Source organism: Nothoprocta perdicaria, unplaced genomic scaffold (assembly GCF_003342845.1).
Source record: "Nothoprocta perdicaria isolate Ctin4 unplaced genomic scaffold, notPer1 scaffold_111, whole genome shotgun sequence".
In the NCBI taxonomy this organism is placed as follows: domain Eukaryota; kingdom Metazoa; phylum Chordata; class Aves; order Tinamiformes; family Tinamidae; genus Nothoprocta; species Nothoprocta perdicaria.
The window spans coordinates 2051815-2071630 of NW_020454217.1; the positions used below are offsets into that span (position 1 = coordinate 2051815).

The following is a 19816-nucleotide window of genomic DNA, read 5'->3' on the forward strand; positions in this document are numbered from 1 at the left end:
TAAAGGAGTAAAATTTATTAAAATGTGATTGGGATAAGCAGGAGTAAAATTCACCATAAAGCTTTCTTTGACACTGCCTGTGCTGTTGTTCAACATAGTGTTTCAGAGTGTGTTTCCTTAGTACTGTCTGTATTGAAGCCAGCTGCTGGAGTAAATTCTTCCTTGTCTTATACAGATTTTCTAGAGATTAACTCTTGTGCCTAACAATATGTATATTCCAACTGTTTTAGCTGTACCTAGGGCACTTCAAACTCTGCATTGTAACGACATAAGAACTGTATGTGCATAACTGTTGATTCCCCCCAGATAAATAAGCCAGCTGCTCTCCAGGCTATTTGTGCTAGAGGGCAAGCCCAGTGGGGCATCTCACTGTGTTTGTACAGCTGGAAGGTTCTAGGCAATGGTTTTGGTCAGCAGAAGGCAGTGCCTTTACCACAAAGGGTAATCGTAACCCAGACTGTGTTCCCTTGGGATGCCCTGGGCAGCCGGGAGCCCCTTGGGCTCCTGCAGCCCCCGCGGTGGCCGCGGCTCCCCCGGCCGTCCCGTCCTGTCGCGTCCCCCGCGTCGCCTCACGGTTCTCTCTCTTCTTCCCGGTGCAGGTGGAAGTGAAGCCATATGTGCTGGATGATCAGATGTGTGATGAATGCCAGGGCACTCGCTGTGGCGGGAAGTTTGCTCCGTTCTTTTGTGCCAACGTCACCTGCTTGCAGTATTACTGTGAATACTGCTGGGCGAGCATCCACTCCCGGGCCGGGCGGGAGTTCCACAAACCACTGGTGAAGGAGGGAGGCGACCGGCCCCGGCACGTGCCCTTCCGCTGGAGCTGAGCCCCGCGCCCGCCGGCCCCGCGTCCTGCAGTAGATAAAAGCGAGGGAAAAGAGAGCGCTGCCTCAGGGCTTAGTGTTCTGGAAATCTGTGCATTCGTCCTCGACTTTAATGAAGATATGGGTCTTTTTATTACTATTATTATTATTTACAGTCACATTACTGAACTCAGTGTCCAGTATAATACAAACCGGCAGAGTGTAACTGTACTGATTTTGCACTTTGATTCACACAAACATCTGCTTGGTACCTTAATTTCCTACACAAGACTTGTCACTAGTGACATTATGTAGACTGCCATTCTCATCGGCCTTCACTGGGTTGATGTGTATGTGATGAAGATTTTTTTATTATAATTATTTTTATTTTTAAACTGGAGCATGCACTTATTTTCAGAAATTTAGACTTGCCCCTAGCAGATGACTTACCAAAGGTAATATTCACAAGTAGGTGGCAGATGTAGCAAAAACTTACTTAAAAGGATATTCAGCAATCATTAGTTTGGGTCACTTAGAGTAGTAATAACCCTTAAAGAAAATAAGCCTTTAGTTGCTCTCCATTTTGACTTGTAAGGATGATACCTCATAAGCTGGATCAGACTTTTTTCTTTTATTTTGCTGAGGGGTTTTTGTTTGTTTGTTTGTTTTTGTTTTGTTTTGTGTTTTTTTTTTTTTTTTTTTGGTTAGGTCTTTTAGTGTTATGTACATGTATGCTGCAATAGCTTTTGCTGCTATTAAAATGGTATTACTAATACCATAATACTCTATTCAGGCTAGGGTATCAATTAAAAAATGAATATGTGATTAAAATAGTGATGGCTGCTGAAAGGAGATCAGTATAGCATACAGAAAAGCTTCCAAGGAAGGTCAATATTTTGACTGCATGTTTACTTAATCAGGTTGCTGCATGCAATAAATTTTATATATGTCTAATATAAAACCTGCCCACAATGCACAAATTATGAATCTATGTAGGCTAAAAAATATTCAGTAACAAAAGTTAAAAAAAAAATGGATTACTGACTGGAGGAAGGCATGCCTCAGTAAATGTAATGCTTCTGAAATTAGGATCAGCCCATTACAGAATGACCTATATTCCAACAAATATTACAAACTAGCTGTAGGATATTCTTAAAACAAATTTGTGGATGGTAGATGAAGTACTTTGCGGTGCTCTGTTATATATCGTGCAATTTATTTTATATAGTAAAGTGATTATGTCTAGTACTGTGATCAAACTTAACTGTTAAAGCCTCTGTATCCAACATTAACACATTTTTGACAGTTCATAACAGGTACATAAACAGGAACGAGCTCTTAGTCACAACCTCTCTCCTACCGCTTGCACCCTTCACGTAGCCGCAGACCTTGGCCACAGAACCAAAGAGCTCACACTCGCCTCCACGCACGACCACCTAGGCAGTCTGTCAAGCTGAGAAACTAGGCACAGTGGAAGAAAGTTGGGGAAAAAAACGGGATGCTAAGGAAATGTCTGCGTAAAGCCGGGCCGGCCGGCGCAGGGGACGTTTCTTTAGCATGACCTGTGGGGCTGCAGAGGGCTGGCAACTCCAAACACGCTCGGGGTGCGGATGAGCGGGATGACGTGTACACGATTTCCTTTCCTTTTGCCTCCTTTGGGTTTTGCAGTTCTGGGGACAATCTGACTGGAGATGACACCGCAGAGTAGATGTAAATGTCTGGGTTTTACCTGTTGTGACGTCCTTGTTTGTGTCTAATTTAGCAAGCTCTTTCTTTTTGCTTTTTTTTTTTTTTTTTTCCCCTTTTTCTCCCAATGTTTAGTCGCGAGTATTGGCTTTGAAAGGAACTTTTTTTCTGTTTTTGGAAAAAAAAAAAAAAAAGAAAAATAGTTTTTTACTGGTTTAAAATGCTTATTATGATTCTCCCTTTCAAGGTTACTTCTGGGCATTTTTGTGATATTGCTTTTTTCCCAGCCCAGGTGTCTTTTCTGTTTTTTCATCTGTACAAGACATTTTGTTATGCACTACTTTTTGTATCTAGACAGTTTTCAACAGTCGGCTGATGATTTTTTTTAAAGAAAAAGGCATGCTTTCTGACTGACATGATCTTTTGCAATACCTCAATTTTGAAATATAGGAAAGAAAATGATATTTTCTAAGTAAGTTTATTCAGAAAAATATATATTAATTTAATTCTGCGAGAAAAAAATGATTTAACAGATGGGTAACTTTATTTTTTTCATGCTTATTTGAGTTTTTTTGAAAAATGAAGAAGTTAGAGCTTTATAACTGTAATATTAAAGATCATAGCTAACCTACAGAAATCTACCTAATTATGTGAAAGAAGTAAACGTTTTTGAAGAAACCCCCCTCTTTCACGTAGAAACACCCCCAGAGAGAGCGAGAGAGAGCGAGAGCGCGCGCGCGAGAGAGAGAAGCTGGAAAATGTTCCATATAGCAAAACGGTGGATGGAAACTAAAACAAAGTTATCCTAAAGAACAGTTGTAAACACAAACTCCATTTGGTGCTGAAAGTTGTGAATAGAAGGTGAAAAAAAAAAAACTCTTTTCCCTTAATTTGTATATTTATAATCGGTGTGATTCTGCACGACTGACCAGAATTGTGAGAGTTCTTCTGTTTGTATTTTTTTAAAGAGAACTTTTTTTAGTTTATTAAATTATAACATGCTCCCTTTTGTTTTGTAAATGAATGTGCCCCTGAGTTGTTGATATGTTATATTAAAAGAGGGTCCTTCAAAAAAAAAAAAAAAAAAGTTATTTTTTAAAATATGGAGTTCTGAACTGCAACTTGACTTAAGAAGCCCCTGGGTACAACAGGTCCTGTTGTGGCCTTTTCTGATGTGAGACTTGAACTAGTCGATTTTTTTGAAGGCTAACCTAACCTCGACTATTTGTTGTTATGTGCAATACTGTTTGTACTGTTTGTATAAAAAAAAAAGAAAAATGAAAAGAAAAAAGGCATAAATCTTTATTGCAGATTTATTTTCATTGCAGACTTTAGACATTGTGATTCACTAAAATCATTTTTCTACTGTCAAATATGTACCTTTTCTTCATGCTGGTATTTTTTCAATAGTAATGTAGCCTTTGTACTGAGACAAATTTTCATTGTTATTTTTAGAAAGATTTTTTGCTAAGAAAAAAATTAAACATATTTACATATTTTTCATTTTTATTTCGTATTTTCTTTAAGGAGTGCTTTCTCAACCATTAATATAGTTGTTTCTGGGAGAGACTTTCATATCTGGTCAATGTCATTAATATTATTTTGTATTTTTACTTGGAATAAATTAATTTTATGATGCTAATTCTTTAAAAGTTTATTTTTTTTCATTTTCAGTTATTTTTGAAGCTAAAATCTTTGTAATATTGTTACTAAAGTGTCTAGTTTTTTGAAATGCAAAGCTTTATGTATTAACTCGCTGATGTGGTTTACAATAGTGTGGCAATGATAAAAAAAAAATGGTTGGTTATGTAAAGTGATTGGAAAATTGTAACAAAGAATTGGGCAATAAAATGACAGAATGAAGCAGAAAAAATGTGATATTTTGAAAAGCCTTTTCCTTTATCAAAATGATTTAGGGAGATAATAGGGATGTCACAGTACCAGTTCGCTGTCTAGATTTATACACCACCAGTGTTGATTAACGACTCTTGCCTTGATAACGAACTCAATCTGTTGAAAGGAGGGGTTTGCGACCCTGCCCATTCAGCACGATGCTCCATTGCTTGTTCTTGTCATGAGCTTGTGTGGCCTCTCTCCCCAGCAGGGCCGGCGCCGGCCCCGGGCGCAGAGCCGCGCCGCGGCTTGGCCGGGCGGCCTCGGCCTGGGGGACCTGCCCGTGCGGGGCGCGTGGCCGCCGCCACCCCGAGCCCGCCGTCCGCTTCTTGGTCTTTCTCCCTCCTCCGCTGCCTCTCTTGCGTCTTTGTCCTTTTATTTATTTGTTATTTTTGCCCGTTTCTGCCGGCGCCATCCCTGCCGGTAGCTGCCATCTCTCACTCCACTTCCATGGACGCTCTTTTCCCCCTGCAGCCAGGAGACCCCCCCTTCCTGCCGCCAGGGCCCGGCTCTGGCACCGAAACCCATCCAGACTAAAACTGGTGTTGCGTAAACAGGGCATACAATGACTTTCTCTAGATCAAAGGTATTTCAGCAAGTTACGGATGATCTTGTAGGCTAACGTGCGGTAGGGTGGCTCATCTCTAACTTGCGGAAAGAAATGTGTCCAGAGTTGGCCTATTGTGTATCCTCTGTGTGTTCAGTTCTGTAAGTAATGTATAGACTAGATCAAATAGTGAAGTAAAATTTAGACTCAAATTAGGTACTACTGGTTGGAATGTACACAAATTGCAAACAAAGGAGATTAAGGAATGAAGAGGGAATGCAAAAATTCCTGCTAAGTGGTACAAAGTTTATGCTTATATTTCTGCCTACATGCTTGTATTTTATAGCCTGCTAGCAAGGCATGGGCTAAAACCAATTGTATTGCAAATATGCAGTTAGCAAAGAACTTTGCTGATTTCACTATCTGTTAGAGTAGTTAACAAAAAAAAAAAAAAAAAGAAAAAAAAAGAAAAAAAAAAAGAAAAAGGCGCCTAACTGGGAAAAGCTCCCATGTTAATATTTCAGTATTGTGACATCTCTACTTGCAAGGTATGAGTGAAAGATTAGTCACAGATTTGTAGAAAATGTCTCTTTTGTTTCCTCTGGCTTGTATGTAGTTGCTTTTTATGCTGGTTTGTATGATGTCAGCTAACCCCCTTTTCTTTTCTTTTCCTTTTTTCTAAACCAGACAAACTCTCTTCTTACTCTCTGCTGCTATAGTGTTCTATCATACCACGGAGTATTTTATATTCATGTTAGTGACTACTCTATACCCCAAATGGGTAGCTGGTCAGAAAATTACACTGGGCACGTAATTCTGGCACACGCAAATTTACATGAGGAAAAGTTGAGCAGTATGTAGAAAACCAGGGTGCTAATAAGAAGTAATTTGGGCTCTTTTTTTTTTTTTTCGGATGAAGTTCTGTTGGGGTATAAAGTACTAGATATTTGTAATTTTACTGTCAAAATAATGGACATAACTTTTAGAGCATTCACAGCTAAGATCTCTGTACTTGTTTTTCAACTAATTTTAAATGTACTGTATCTTTTATTACATGTTCTCTTAGATTGTTTTTTGCTAGTAATTCTAACAAAGCTTCTTCCTTTTTGGCTTGGACTAATGCTTGTATGGAACTGCAGTACTGTGACTAAACATGGAGCTCAATGCTGCTATTGCTTACAACTGCTTAAACTTTGTAGTTTGGACTTTATTTTTTTCTGTAATAACTTATTAAATATAGTTGTATGAAGTACTGCTATTTGTCATCCTTTGCACAAGCTAAGGAAGTCTTGGGACGTGCATTATGGGCGTGTAAACTAGCCCCAAACCCCACCACCCCAGTGCTGTACAGCTGCTGGCACTCGCTAGGGCTCCGCAAGCAGCCGCCGCCTCCATGCACACGCACAGGAGCCTTTCCAGGTCCCTTGCACGGTAAATGGACAGGCTGCTCACACGGTCTTCATCGGGAAAGGTCACCCTCAGTTTGCTCCTTGCATAGAAGCTGGAGGTAAATACCAAACTAGCCACTATGGAAGCATTTCCGAGTGTTTCCACTGGACACCAGAGCCTTGGGAAAACTGGGACCTTGAATTATTTTGAATTCAACAACGCTTGCTGGCTAATTTATACTGCACTTTCGTGCTGGCAGTTTTACAGTGGCCGCAGGCTACAGACTGGACAAGCAGTGAAAAGCCCCGCCACGCACGCGTTCCTAACGGTTTCTATTTTAAGAGCTGGTTAAGGTGCAGGGAAGTATCTGTTTGTGGAATACTCCCTGGAAAACCGAGCTGCCTGCTGTCAGGCCAAGGGAGGAGCTCAGGAACGGCGGGCGCTCCAGCCGCTACCTAAAAGCAGACCCCAGCCCTGCAGGAGCTGCCAGCACTAAAAGCCATGGGCTGAGCTCACCATGTGCCTTGTGCTGACACGGAGCTGCCTGGGATTGCGGCAGGAATTAAGGACCCTTTGGGAGAGCGGGGGTGGGGGGATGTCCCAGCCTGAACAAGGGCGCCCAGCACCAGGGCTGGGCCGGGACCACCCGCTGCTCCCACATGCGCCTGCCGGGGCAGGTGGCAGCTCTCCGGATAAACGGCCTCCACTCCAGCATTCCTGCCTCGGCTGCGCGGTCCGAGCCCTGCCGGACACGAGGCGGGTTTGGCTGAGGCCGCTCCTCAGCTAGACTAACCCCCTTGGGAACGGCCGCAGCTCGGCCATTAATCACCAGTCAGGCCAACGGCCGGGCTAAACCAGCACCCGGTTCTATAGCCGAGCCCAAGCAATGTGTCACACTGCACAGACCCGCGGACAGGCCAGAGCTTAGGCCTTGACTACCCTAGCTGGCTTTGTTCATGATTTAAATACAAAAGTTAAACACGACCACACGGGAAGAACTGAGGGCTCCCTCCTGGCGATCACAGGAGACTGTGGGTTCGAGGAAATAGCTGTAACTTTCTAATTACCACCTCCTTGTAAAACTCTTACACCATTCGGGTCTATAACACATTCAAAACACAGTAGCATGTCCCAGCAGACTGTTCAAATGAACTCAGCTTGCAGGAGGTTTTTTTTTTTAATCCTGCCCAGTGCTCAGCAGGGTTTTGTAAAGTCCAAACATGAGGCCTGGCCAAGCTGTAAAAAAAAATTACCCAACAGGCTGGCAAAGCCAGGACTGTTTTGTCTCGTTACCTTTTTTCCAGTGCTCTCAATAGCCTTGAATGCATTGGTAGTTACGTTTTGCTAGGGCTAGTGAAGCCATACTTTTCCAAGACATAAATCAAAGAAATAAACAGGAAATCCGAGGGAAGAAAAGGTGCTCATGGGCATATGAGCTGAATGTCTTCACGGCGGTCACATTAAAAGGAACTGCTACTTCCACAGTATTTTCAAGTTAATGAAATTTAATCTCTGGCATGACACACAGTATGCTTAACCACCTGAGGAGGAGATACGGTAAGAGCCTATAAGCCGCTTCCCTCCCCTCTCCACCCCCGTGTTTTCTGTTGTTTTAAGTTTTACAGTGACACAAAGGAAATACTAAACACAGAGGGACATGAGCAGGAGCACCTTGCCCCAGAGAACTTGCTCTGTGCGTTACAAAAGGCACATTCCTTCAGAGAGCAGCCAACCAACAAGTCAACGATCAATAACTACCTCCTCATTCGCTGAACACAGGGATAGGAAAACATTCACTAATCAATACAGCAGGGATAGCAAAGGCCAAAGGAGGGCTTAAAAGATTAAAGGACAGAATATTGTCCCCGTTAATTTGAAGATGGACGTCTCAGACGTCAGCAAGGCACCATTTTGCTTGAGAAATGGTGGGATCACAGAATCGTTACAGTTGGAAAAGACCGTCAAGATCATCATGTCCAGCCATAAACCCGTGACTACCACGGCCATTAAACCATGTCCCTAAGTGCCTCAGCTACAAGTTCCTTGAACGCCTGACCTGTCACCAACTCCCATCTACTCTAGCTTTATTCAAAACATTAGTATTACTTTGGTTACCTTCTTATGATGCAGTCTAGCTAAACATGTTCTACTTTAGGAACGGCCTAAGCCACGACTTTCTATTCACATGTTATACCATCAACAGCCAGTGAACAGCTCAGGAACAGTGTTAGGGCAGAAACCAGAAGCAAGAGCCCCCTCCATCCCTAGCGATCATCCAAACCTTTATGTTACATGGAAGAGCTCCAATATGAAGCAGTCACCCCCACCTCAGAGCTGTGATCCAATTTCACAATGATCAGACAGCAAGAAGAAAAATCCCTAAGGCACCAGGAAAATTCAGTGTTTAAAAACAAACAACTTTCAATGATACTACTTCACTTGCCACCTTGAAAAAGTTTAATATTGACTATCCAGCCAGAAAGCCACAGAGAGTTGTGACATGACTTGCTGAATCTGCACATTTTCACACTGTTACATAACTCGGTGACTGTCTAACCTACTGTTGTGCTAGTGGCTGTTGAGAGCTGGCCCTTGGTGATGCTAAATGCCACATAAGGCAAGAAAGAAAAGGGAAAACAAATACAGCCTGCTTCAGTTATCAGACTATTCAGATAGGAGATGGAAAAGGAAAGAAAAAAAGAAGCTACTAGGCTGACATTCACATCCACGGCATCAGTGAGGCCTCCACCGCAGGGAGCAGAGACACGGGAGAGGGTGAAGCCGGGGGGACTTTGGGGCTTAATTCCCCCTGCTGCTGCTGCGCCTCGTGTGGGCAGCAGCTACCCGAGCTGGTCATTAAGGAGTTGATAGAAAGCATCGTTTAATAGGGAGCTTTAGACAGAGTATCTGCAGCCCTGAACTGAAGGTGCCTGCTGTAAAAGACCATCATATCCATCAGGAAGAGAGTTTTAAGGAAGACCATTAAGCCTTGTTCTTGATTTCTTGCTTCTGAATGGCAGGTGAGCCCAGATGGGTGACAATGGCCTTTCCACAGAGAACAATAGAGATGCCAGAAGTAGAATTAACGCTACATGATAGTCACTGTTTGTTCTTTTAGATGCTATTCAAACCCATGCTCTCCTAACCTAATTTAAGTAGAATTTAGAAGTATATTCATGAAAGCTTTTCCACCCTGGAAACTGCCTCACTTGCTGAAATTATGTTCCCCAGTAATTAAGCTCCATATTACACATTGCAGTTACTGTCTCTCCGTTTGGTCTAAGCCTGTCTGCTTTTGATTCCAGTTGCCTAATTACAATGGGTCAAGCTCTCCACTTGTGTTCCTGTCGAGTGTGAAGGGTTCACACGGATTGGTTGTGTCAGTTCTTTTCACAGGAGAATTAAGCTGCTCCCATAATACAGCAGAGTCAGCAACTGTCAGGGCCTGTCTAGCACCGAGTCCTCTTAAATCCTGTTCAGAGGCAGGGATGCAACAGAGACAGTGTTAGCTAGAAATGAGCACTTCATACCACACGCTCCAGCTGAACCTCTGCCCAATTCCTGAGCCAATCCCAAATGCACTGTCAGATTAGAAATGGTTTTGTTTCTACAAGAATCACCAAATCGGAGGACAAAGGAAACCCCATGGCCGTGTGAACCTGTCTGGCCCCAGGAAAGCAGCGTGTGTGGAGTCAGCTAGAGTCCTGGAAAGTCTGTCCTCGGAGCTGCCATCCCAGGCTGCGCCTGAGCAGGGCACATGCGACCATGAACCTGCCCCACTGCGACCAGGACAGAGCTTCCTGGCTGTCCCCAGCACAGACACAGTCCTTGGAGCCTTGGGCTGTCCCCGTCAGCTGCACCACCTGCTTAGACTCCTGAGGCCCTTCCGCAACTCCCGCTGCTCCCAGGTGAGTACCTGCTGCAGCCTCATCTGTCACTGCGACAGTGGACCTCCTGCAGAGGAGGTCCAGAGGACTTCCTGCAAGTTCCCTCTCTCCCAAAGAGCACAGCCCTGGCCATGCTCTATATCCTTGCACACTTCCCTCTTCAAATGACCCATGTGGCAATGGGCACATAACATAACCAAAGAAATTCCACATGAACACCTTGCTTTACTGGGAAGGTGGTTGAACACTTGAGCAGGCTGACCAGAGAGCTTGTGGAGAAGGAGGTACAAGGCCTTGATGCAACATTTCTTTCCAGATACATGTATAGCAGTGGCATATAAGGTCCATGCCGTGGTAAACCTAGCACTGGACATGATTCTTGTGAAGAGCAGGCTTGTGTCCTCAAACTTCAGTTGCAGAGTCAAAGCCAGTTTTGAAAAATAAGAGAGAGCACTTGTTAAGCAGTAGAAAGAGAGCCCGACAGAAAATGTGTTCTGTTGCCTTTGCCAGTCTTCCACTTTTGTCAGGGCCAGCCTGGACAGTTTGTTTTTCAAAGGAAGGATGAGGTTAGGATGGAAGGGAAGGGCCTGCACTGTAATGCACTGCTAGATGGGTTGGTTTTCCTACAGCCAGGGAAGAGGTGGCAGATGGCACAGAGACATCGCCTTGTGCAAGTCATACAGAAGGTGATTTGATGCATTCCTGTTCTTGGTGTGTAGAAAAATGAATGCCCCATTTTTAGAACACTCAGGGGAGGCTACTGGTTAGATTTAGATATACAAATGTCCCCAACAGTCACTCCTCTCCCTGAGCAGCTGAGCTGCTGCACCCTTCCAATTACAGGCCCCAACTCGATATATCTCATGCATATTGCGGAGCTGATGGAGCGTCATTTATCTTACTCATTTATAGGAGCTTACACATCCTTTTCCTAATCCATATGCAAAAGCAATTTCATCATTACCATGTCTATTTTTCATGTCTCCTAACGTGCATGTGTCTGCAGCTTTGTACATGGCCACGCTAGTGATAAGAGAACCCTGCTTGGTTCTTACTCTGTACAGCCCCCATTTAGGCTTTACAACCCCCTGAACTTTGTGGAACAGCTATCCCATTTCATAAAAGCCTTAAAAATATAGCAATTAACCACGTTGCACCCTCTCTGATTAGCAGGCACTAGTTTGAGGCTTTATTGTTTTCATGATGGTCTATTTTATGCACATGCTGTAATTTTAGACATATATTTGGTTTAGTTTCTCAGAGTTGCTCGGGGGGGGTTATGCCCATCGAGTTATCTGTCCAGTGCAGAAACGATAGATCCCCAGAGGATCCTCGCTGAGGCAGATTTGTTGTTTCTGCTGACAGAACAAAACAGGCTACCACCTTTCAACCACAAGAAAATAAGGCCGAAAATGCTGTTAAATCTGGAGGAAGAGCTCTGGGACCCAAACTCTGAACAGTTATAAAAGCTAGAAATCCCCCTGTCAGCAATGCATTTAAACATAAGCCTGACTGACTGGAACTACTTATGTGCTTAAAATTATAAACACACTGAAGTAGCTGCGAAATTTGGGCCAACAACATTGCAGAGCTGAGCTATTCCCTACTCCAGTGTGTGTCAGTGTTCCTGCTACTGAACCTGAGCAAGTAGCTGCACCATTAATGACTGGCTGGAGTCCTTCGCCGAAAGCCTAAGAAGGAGCTAGTGGTGACCATTAAACCAGACAGTCACCTACCCCTCTTGTCAATGGACAGCGATCTGGAGGGATCTGAGCAGGATATATCAGAGGCAGATGTCTCCTGCAGTCTGAGATGGCCCCTTTCAGGTTCCCGTGTCCCCGTGTCCGTGCTCCCACAGCACACTCTTGTGAGACCTGGGACAACTAAATTCCAAACTTAACTCTGCAATGAGGATGAGAGCCTCACATAGAAGAGATTTCCTCTGGCTTACTGTCTTTTATGGCAGCTAAACCCTTTCATCTGCAGTGTTCCTGGCTCATGTAGCGACATCCCATTCAAATGGTTTCTAAGAATACCTCATGAATCATTCAGAGCGCCTGCCACGTCATCCAGAGCTGCGCAGCAAGGCCCGGGGAACTGGCCCTTCATTTCCCCTTGTGGCCCTCACAGGAGACAGTCACTGCTGCAGCAGTTCATTGCAGGGAAAAATCTACTATTTGCCCTTTCTCAAATCACAGAATCAGAATGGTTGAGGTTGGAAGGGTCCTCTAGAGATGCTCTGGTCCAACGCCCTTGCTCAAGCAGGGACACCTAGAGCATGTGGCACATGGTGGCATCCAGGCTGGTTTTGAATCAAAGTGGGTAGGTAAAAGTTCAAGGTTAGTGGATTAGGAGAGAGTCTGCAGATAGGCAGGAGTTTGCCTGACCACTTGGCACGAGCTGCCTTTTAAAATCCTGATGATCTCTAAAGCGCCATTAGAAGTCTTTTATTATTATTTATTTATTTTAAACGAGTCTTGGACTGCATACACCAAGGTGCTACAGTAGTGTGGAACAAAACTGCTTGTGTACTGGTTCCTGCACCAGACAAGCCAACTGCACTGCTATAGTTACGGTTGTACGGACCTGCTTTTCTGAACCACAGATCAATAGTGTACCCTCCATTCCCTCTCAATGCAAAAAGCTGTAATTTTACCACCTGTGACTGCATAAAACTACAATACTCCACCACCTCCTGGGACATAAAATCTTTAACTTTCTAGCTTCCCAAGTTTTATTAGAACAGAATCCACCTACCTCATTTTCTCCTAGTTATGTTTCAGAAACTCAGACTGCACGAACACATTGTTGAGGCAACGCAGAATATCTCCAGCAGTAACACAGCATATACAGACTACTTTAGAAAACTTAATTAGTGGGTTGGGGCTTTCAGTACAGCTCTGAAAGCATAATCTCCTACAATTTAAGCCCTGACTGTGCTGCCACCTACTAACACACAGAAAGAGTCACTGAAGTGGAACTGCTCTTTAGTCTCACCATGATTAACACCTGCCACAGGAGATGTAAATTCCTTAGCAGCTGTGTCATTAGAGCAAGGTTGATTTTTCTCCAGCAATGACTAAAATAAGAAGCAGTAAAAGCCATGGGAGGCAACATCTCTTTTCACTTTTCTCTTCCCATTTCCAAAGCATGAGAGGTATTTGTTTTTTTCTTTCAGAATTTGCTTTTAAAGCTTCAGTTGCTGAGGGGAAAATTTGTTGCAACTACTTTAAAGCAATCTCTGTTCCTGTATTTCATGTGCTCTCTCAAATCTATACCACCTTACCCACACTCTCTGCATCAGTGAGTACTTCCTAGAATACGTTTCATTGTTGATGAAATGTTTGGTGGAGGTCTGCAGAGAACGGGCCAAGGATGTGATAGCAACAGCTTTTTGCGGCTCAGTAATTAACTTGGCTAAATATATGAAAATACCTTATATCTAGATATCACGTTCCCAATCAAGCAATGGCTGCAGTTTCCATGAGGATTTTAATCAGCCACCCAGGAAGCAGCAAGGCAGGATTCAGCAATGCCACTTTTCATATATCTCGGAAGTTGCTTCTGCTTTTTTTCCCACAGTAAAGCTTTCTGCTGGAATCATAAAGTTTACACAAGATCACTGAATTTCCTGCTATGTTTCTACTTCTTATATTGACTTTTTTTTTAAAAAAATGTGATGCTTATTCTCTGTTATTTTGTGAACTGTGCTATTTTAAAACTGACTTCTGATTCTACGGGAGGAAGAAGTTGAGGTATATGGTAATAACAAAACTTGGTGTCCATGTTATATATTAAACAAACAACTTGTATCCCTGCTATAAAAACTACGGTAGTTGATGTTGTATTTATAGACACATCTTGATGGTTCTCAGGTGCTTGTTTAATGACACATTAACTTGTTTAATGGCGACTAAAAACCCAAAGTTATGACACACAGAGCTACACACCTGAATCCTTTTGCTATGTGGGAGATCTTTTGTTCTTATGTCCTTGGCTTCAAATGCTCCTAATTAGCAGCTGTCTCCAATCTTTTAATCAGCCTGTGACATCGTTTAGTCCTGAAGCCACTTACTGTTCAGACAACCTTCCCCATTTTAATGCGAGTTAAATTATTGCTCAACTTATACACATCTCCCAAGCTTCCCGGGTGTGAGAGCTCCTCGCAGCTCGGTGATTTTGCTGGTATTTGTTATCTGCTCCATGCTGCTACCTGTCCCAGCAAGCTCTCCAACTGGGCTGGCTGACAACTGCCTAAAAACAAAACGAAAGGGAAAACTGCAACAAACTCTCCTAAGCTTAATCGTACGGTGATAAAAACAGGTTACACCACACACATCCACCCTAATAATTTTCAGGGATTAATTAAAGGATAATGTTTGCTGCAGAGGAGTTTATGAGGCAATAAATAGCTTTTGTAGCTGATTAAATGCCAAAGCAAAGCTGATCAAGACATCCGATAATTGCACAAGCCATTTATGCCTGGGTACACATCCACGGTGGTGCGTGACGTGATGGTGCAGGCTCAGGAAAAGCAGGGGAAGCCTCTGGGGACCTGGAGGCCCGCACAGGCCTTGAGCCGCTGAACGCACGCAAATGGCGGCTACAAGCTCACCGCTCGGCCTCAAATCCAGGCCCAGCCTCATTTTCAAAGAATAACCAGCAACAAAATGGATGTTAAAATAACTGTGCCACCCTACAGACACTTTGGGAGCACCCAGGGCGTCGCCAGCAGCTGCCCAAAGGATCTCCGTGCCAGCCTCAGGGTGACTGAGGCGGCAATGGCACCATCCTGTCCCAGCACCTCTCCATACTTACAGATTTTGGAAGCCCCAAAGCAGCATTGCCACAGCTAGGGTTGGAGATGGCCACGTGTTTCCCAGGGCCAGAGGAAATATTTTTCCTTTGCAGGGGCCTCCAACCTTCCCCTCCCTGACACAGGCAGGGGTGGCACCGCAGCTTCTAGAAGGATCCACAGGCTGAGCCCGCCTTGAGCGTGTGTGGGAACGCATCGGTCTGCGTTTTATGAGCAATAATTAACGACTGCCAAGCAAGAATTAATGACGGCTGCGAGGAGCCTGCAACACCGATCGCACCGTGCAGCTGTGCTGATAAGGGCAGCACAGGAACCGCCTCAGCGCTGAGGTTGGCCTCGTTGCCACCAGGGAGCTGATAACGGCACTGATGGGATGCCGGCGTGGGCAAAAACTGAGTTAACCCTGAGCATGGGCACGTGCCGGGAGACAGGGATGGACCGTTGGTTTGGGTGGGGTGCGTTGTGCAGTCTCCTACAAATGCGTTTCCTTTACGGACATTTAAGGACTTGGTCTGTGCTCATGTAGGAAGCCAGAGCTCCCCAACGGCCAGGAATTAGCGCTTGGGTGTCTTAGCGAGGGCAACCAGCTTGCTTCGCTGTCTGTGGTGAGTGATGACACTTGGGCACGGAGGCACCAAGGATCACAGAAGTTGTTTCCTAATTTGGGCGAAGTGCAGACGTTGGCCATGGAGAGGGATAGATGAGAACACAGGTTGGCTTCTTCCTAAAGCCATACTTCTTTTGGTAGCAGAGAGTCCGTTCTGCTCCTTCTACCTGAAATAGGTCAAAATCTGGGGAGAAATGGATTCTTTTTAATGGTCTTCTGCTCTGACAAAGAGATCACACACAATTCAACTGTTTTTTTTTTTTTTAAGCTCCATTTGCTAGCTTGTGGAAATAGTTACATTTGAACAAATGCATTAACTCTTTCCATGGCTTAATGTTACAGATTTCAATTTGAATTCTTCATTTGTAGGATGCCAGGCTGTGATAAGGAAATTGCCCCAAACACAGCATGAGTAATCCCAAATAGGGTCAGAATACAGAAATGTGCATCTGAACAGGAAAATATTTATTCATAGAGAAATAACATACAGAATCCTTAGGGGGAAAAAAAAAGTACCACAACTAAACAGTCAATTTACTTTCTGCTCATGTACTGATAAGTAGACCTATTTTCTCCAAGGAGTATCAGAACCAGCCTGTGTAAGCTATGAAATGTAATTACTGACATATGGGAAATCTGAGCAGCGTGGACTTGGCCTAAGCAAGGCGGCATTGCTGGCGTGTTCCCATAGCGCAGCTACTGTCACTAGATACTCAGCCTGTCCCTGAACTGCAGGTTAGCGCAGTTTGCGGGGCTGCCGGGACAGCCCTTGGGCAGCAGCCAGCACGGTGCCCTGCCTCTCTCCTGCTGGCAGAGCCTTCCTGCCTCTGCCTGCAGTTTTCAGGCATGCGTCTGAATTTGTGGGCTTCAAGTGGCTACTCTCTGTGTATATTTCCTTCCCCCATTTAGAAAAGGAAACGGAGTGATAAATAATATGTAGGATTCCTGTAGTATGCAGGAATATTCTCCTCTTTGTCCTCAGCAAACCATGATCTGAATTTTACTTGGCTTGTAAAAGTGCATGTTTTTTGGTTACTTGCTAAATTAATGGCAGATAGGCAGCATTTAGCTTTGTGATCTATCCAAGTGACGGAACACTAAGAGAATGGCCCGCTAATGGTCTGTTGAATAGCGCAGGCAGTCCATCTTTGCTTGATTTACAGCTCACAATCGATAAAGAGATAAATGTGTTTGGGGTGAGGGAACTGGGTATTCCCACTGTCTATCCTATTGCATGGATTGTGAAATTACACTTATAAAATTAGTACTGGATTTTGCAAGGCACCCTGCCTAGTGAGACAGTCACACATGAAAGAGAATACAAGGAAATAAATGAGAATTTCTGTGATACAAAGTGACCAAAACTAGTGGAGTCTCTAATATTCTTGAGTAGAGAGAATAATACTCTCTTCTTTGAGGTTAGGCCTGTTTCTCAAGTTGCCATGATTGGAGCATATGGCTTTCCTAAGGTGTGTGGGGAGAAAGGAAAGATAACAGAGCAAAGTTTGTAAATCTATGTTTGAGTTCCCTAATATCATGTAGCTTCACTTGGTTGGCATTTTTAGCTATTCCTTACTTCTATTGGAAGTAAGGCTACGATCAGAAAAACTGATCTTAGTAGTTCAGCCAGTTGATAGAGCTGATGTGAGTAGCCTTTTTTTTTTTCCTTAGAAGACAAAAGCTTTATTGAAGAAAAAAGAAATCACAGGAATCTATTAAGATTTTGATTGTTTTGGGCCCTTACAGTCGCTAGTCTTTAGGAGTTAAGGGGTAACCAAGTGCTGATTGAATGCTAAATAATAAAGAAAAGGGAGAGTGGTACAGAAAGGAAGATGCTTCCCCATTTCATGATGCTATTGAGGGAGGAACATTTAAAAATATATATAAACAAGACCTACTTCAGTGTAGGTCTTGTTGACTCAAAAAAAGAAGATGCATGGGAGCCAGTCATAGTATTGCTTCTGGAAATGTGCTGTCATATTGAACACCCTCACCCCCAAATTCCCTTCCTAGCTAGCAACAAAAAGCTCTTCTATACACACATACTGTGCTAAGAAGAAACAGATTCCCCCTCAGAGGCAGGCTCCAAATCCCTGCCGAGTGCTGTCATCAGCCTGGAGGAGACGGCTTCATCACAGCCTTGCACTGATGGAATTCTCCTTTGTTGGGCAGACTCCCCTGCTTTGGCCAGGTTTGCCTCTGCTTTTGGCTGCCAAAGCATCAACCAAAGCCTGATCCCTGAACAGTGAGTCAGCCTTACACATATACTGCATAAGTGAACAGATAACTCCTGATCTATAGGAGGGAGAACGTTAAAGAACTAGTGAAGTCACTACACTGTAAGAGCCAACTGATATGTTTTCTGACACAAATCCAAAGGTCAAGTCTCTTATTAGGGAAACTTTGAAGAATCTAGATCAATCATCTCTACAACCTTGCTTATATGCAGCAAGCTGCCCTTGAAGTAACTTACTTAAACGTGATTTAAAAGCTGAATTAATTTTTACTATAAACTATCTCCATACTTGCCTTAGACCAAAGAAAAATCCTGGAGCTTCCAAGCTTTTGATTACAGAGGAACTTATAAGTGCTGCCAAGCCAGTTACTGCTGTGGTATTTAAAGGCTTGCAATCTCCTCCACTGCCAAAACTATATTTAGCCCAGCTCTATTTAATACTGCAGAATTTGCCATTTTTGTCCAGGTTAATAAAAATCCTATATATGTGAAAGTATTTTCCTCCAAGAAGTTTTCCACCATTTATTAAAATTGGTCAACTTATGCTTGAATTGAGATCTTCCTGTAAAGATGAATAATCTGTGGAACACTTGGAGGGAAAGAAATGTCTTTTATCCCTAATGCTGATAATTTGGCATTAGCCATTCCCAAGTTAGACCCAAAAGCATGATTCTACTTAACTCAACATGGAATCATAGCTCCATCTTAAACATTTATCTTAACTAGCACATCCTTTCTTTGAGAGCTAGGGGATTAAATCACCGAAGTGGCAGTCTTGCACAGTATTGTGCGTACAAGGGGTCAAGAAAGATGCTTCCCACAACAACATAAAACACTTGGAACATGTCCCATGGAGATGGCATGAGCCTCCTGAAGAAAGCTTTGGTGTGGAAAGAGCCTTGCAACCCAGTAAATAGTTCTAGGTTGGGTTTAATGGAGCTGGAGAACATCTTAATGAAGATAAGAGCTTAGCATGATAAGCATCTTATGCTACTTCTTGCTAAACCACTGCTCATAAAATAACATCTCTACTGTTGCTTTCAGAAGCAAAAACTCTTATGAACTATTTCAAATTGATTTTTTTGGGGGGGGAGGAGCAGGGGAATACACAAAGTTCCTTCAGGAGTTGTGCTCAGAGCAGACCTTTCATCAGCTGAAGAAAGAACAAGGTAAGAGGAGTACACAGAATTATAACAGCAAGGAAGCAGCTGCTTGCTGAGGTGATGTTTGAAGGTAATGTGCCTCTTGCCTAAAATGTGGCTCAGTTTTCATAAACAAGCACACTGTGGATCTAGAGCCAGCTCAGTGTGTGGAGGCCCAGCTGTGGTGGCTGGTAGTGGTCTTCTGATGCCACTACCAAACACAATGGACTAGAAACACTTCAGTGACAGCTGCCTCCCTTTGCCAGACTTTGCCAGTCTGTGCACAGGAGGCTTTGGGAGCTGCAACATGATGGAAAGTGCAGTTGAGTTGAGGTTTCAGCTGTGTTTTCATCAGCAAACACTGTACACTGCAGTAGTGTAGGAGCTACACACCTGATGCTGAGACCCTGGTGCTGGGCTGTGCTTGAGCCCTCACTGGGCAGACCGAGGGAGCAGAGCTCCCTTCAGCTTCCCTGTAAAGGAATGAGGCTGGAGCCCTGCAGGTCAGACCAAGGTAAATCATCTGCTTGCTTAGAAAGCACAAGCACCTTCAGATTTGACTGAGAGGTTATCTAAGTGTCATACAGACAGACTTAGTGCTGTAATGCTTCCTGCTTGTTTCTATTTTGACAGCATTAATTCACAAAATACTTAAAATCATTATGTTCATCTAATTATGTGTTTGATGTGTATGTTCATCTAAAATTATTCTGTTTTCCCTGCTTCCCTGGCACTTACCAGGTGCAGGAGTCCTTTTGATGTCATATCTAGGAAAGCCATCACTAAGAGCATTACAGTTGCATAGCAACC

At 43.6% G+C, this 19816-nt stretch overlaps 1 protein-coding gene across 5 annotated transcripts in view; it reads left to right on the forward strand.

Moving 5' to 3' along the window:
• CPEB3 (cytoplasmic polyadenylation element binding protein 3) overlaps positions 1-2118 on the forward strand; it is an 80560-nt gene extending 78442 nt beyond the window's left edge. For all 5 annotated transcript variants that reach the window (XM_026051331.1, XM_026051323.1, XM_026051337.1 and 2 more), the window contains one exon: positions 600-2118. In XM_026051331.1, the coding sequence (XP_025907116.1) occupies positions 600-827 (228 nt within the window). In that variant the 3' untranslated portion in view covers positions 828-2118. The remainder of the gene's footprint in view (positions 1-599) is intronic.
• Positions 2119-19816: the final 17698 nt, after the last annotated feature.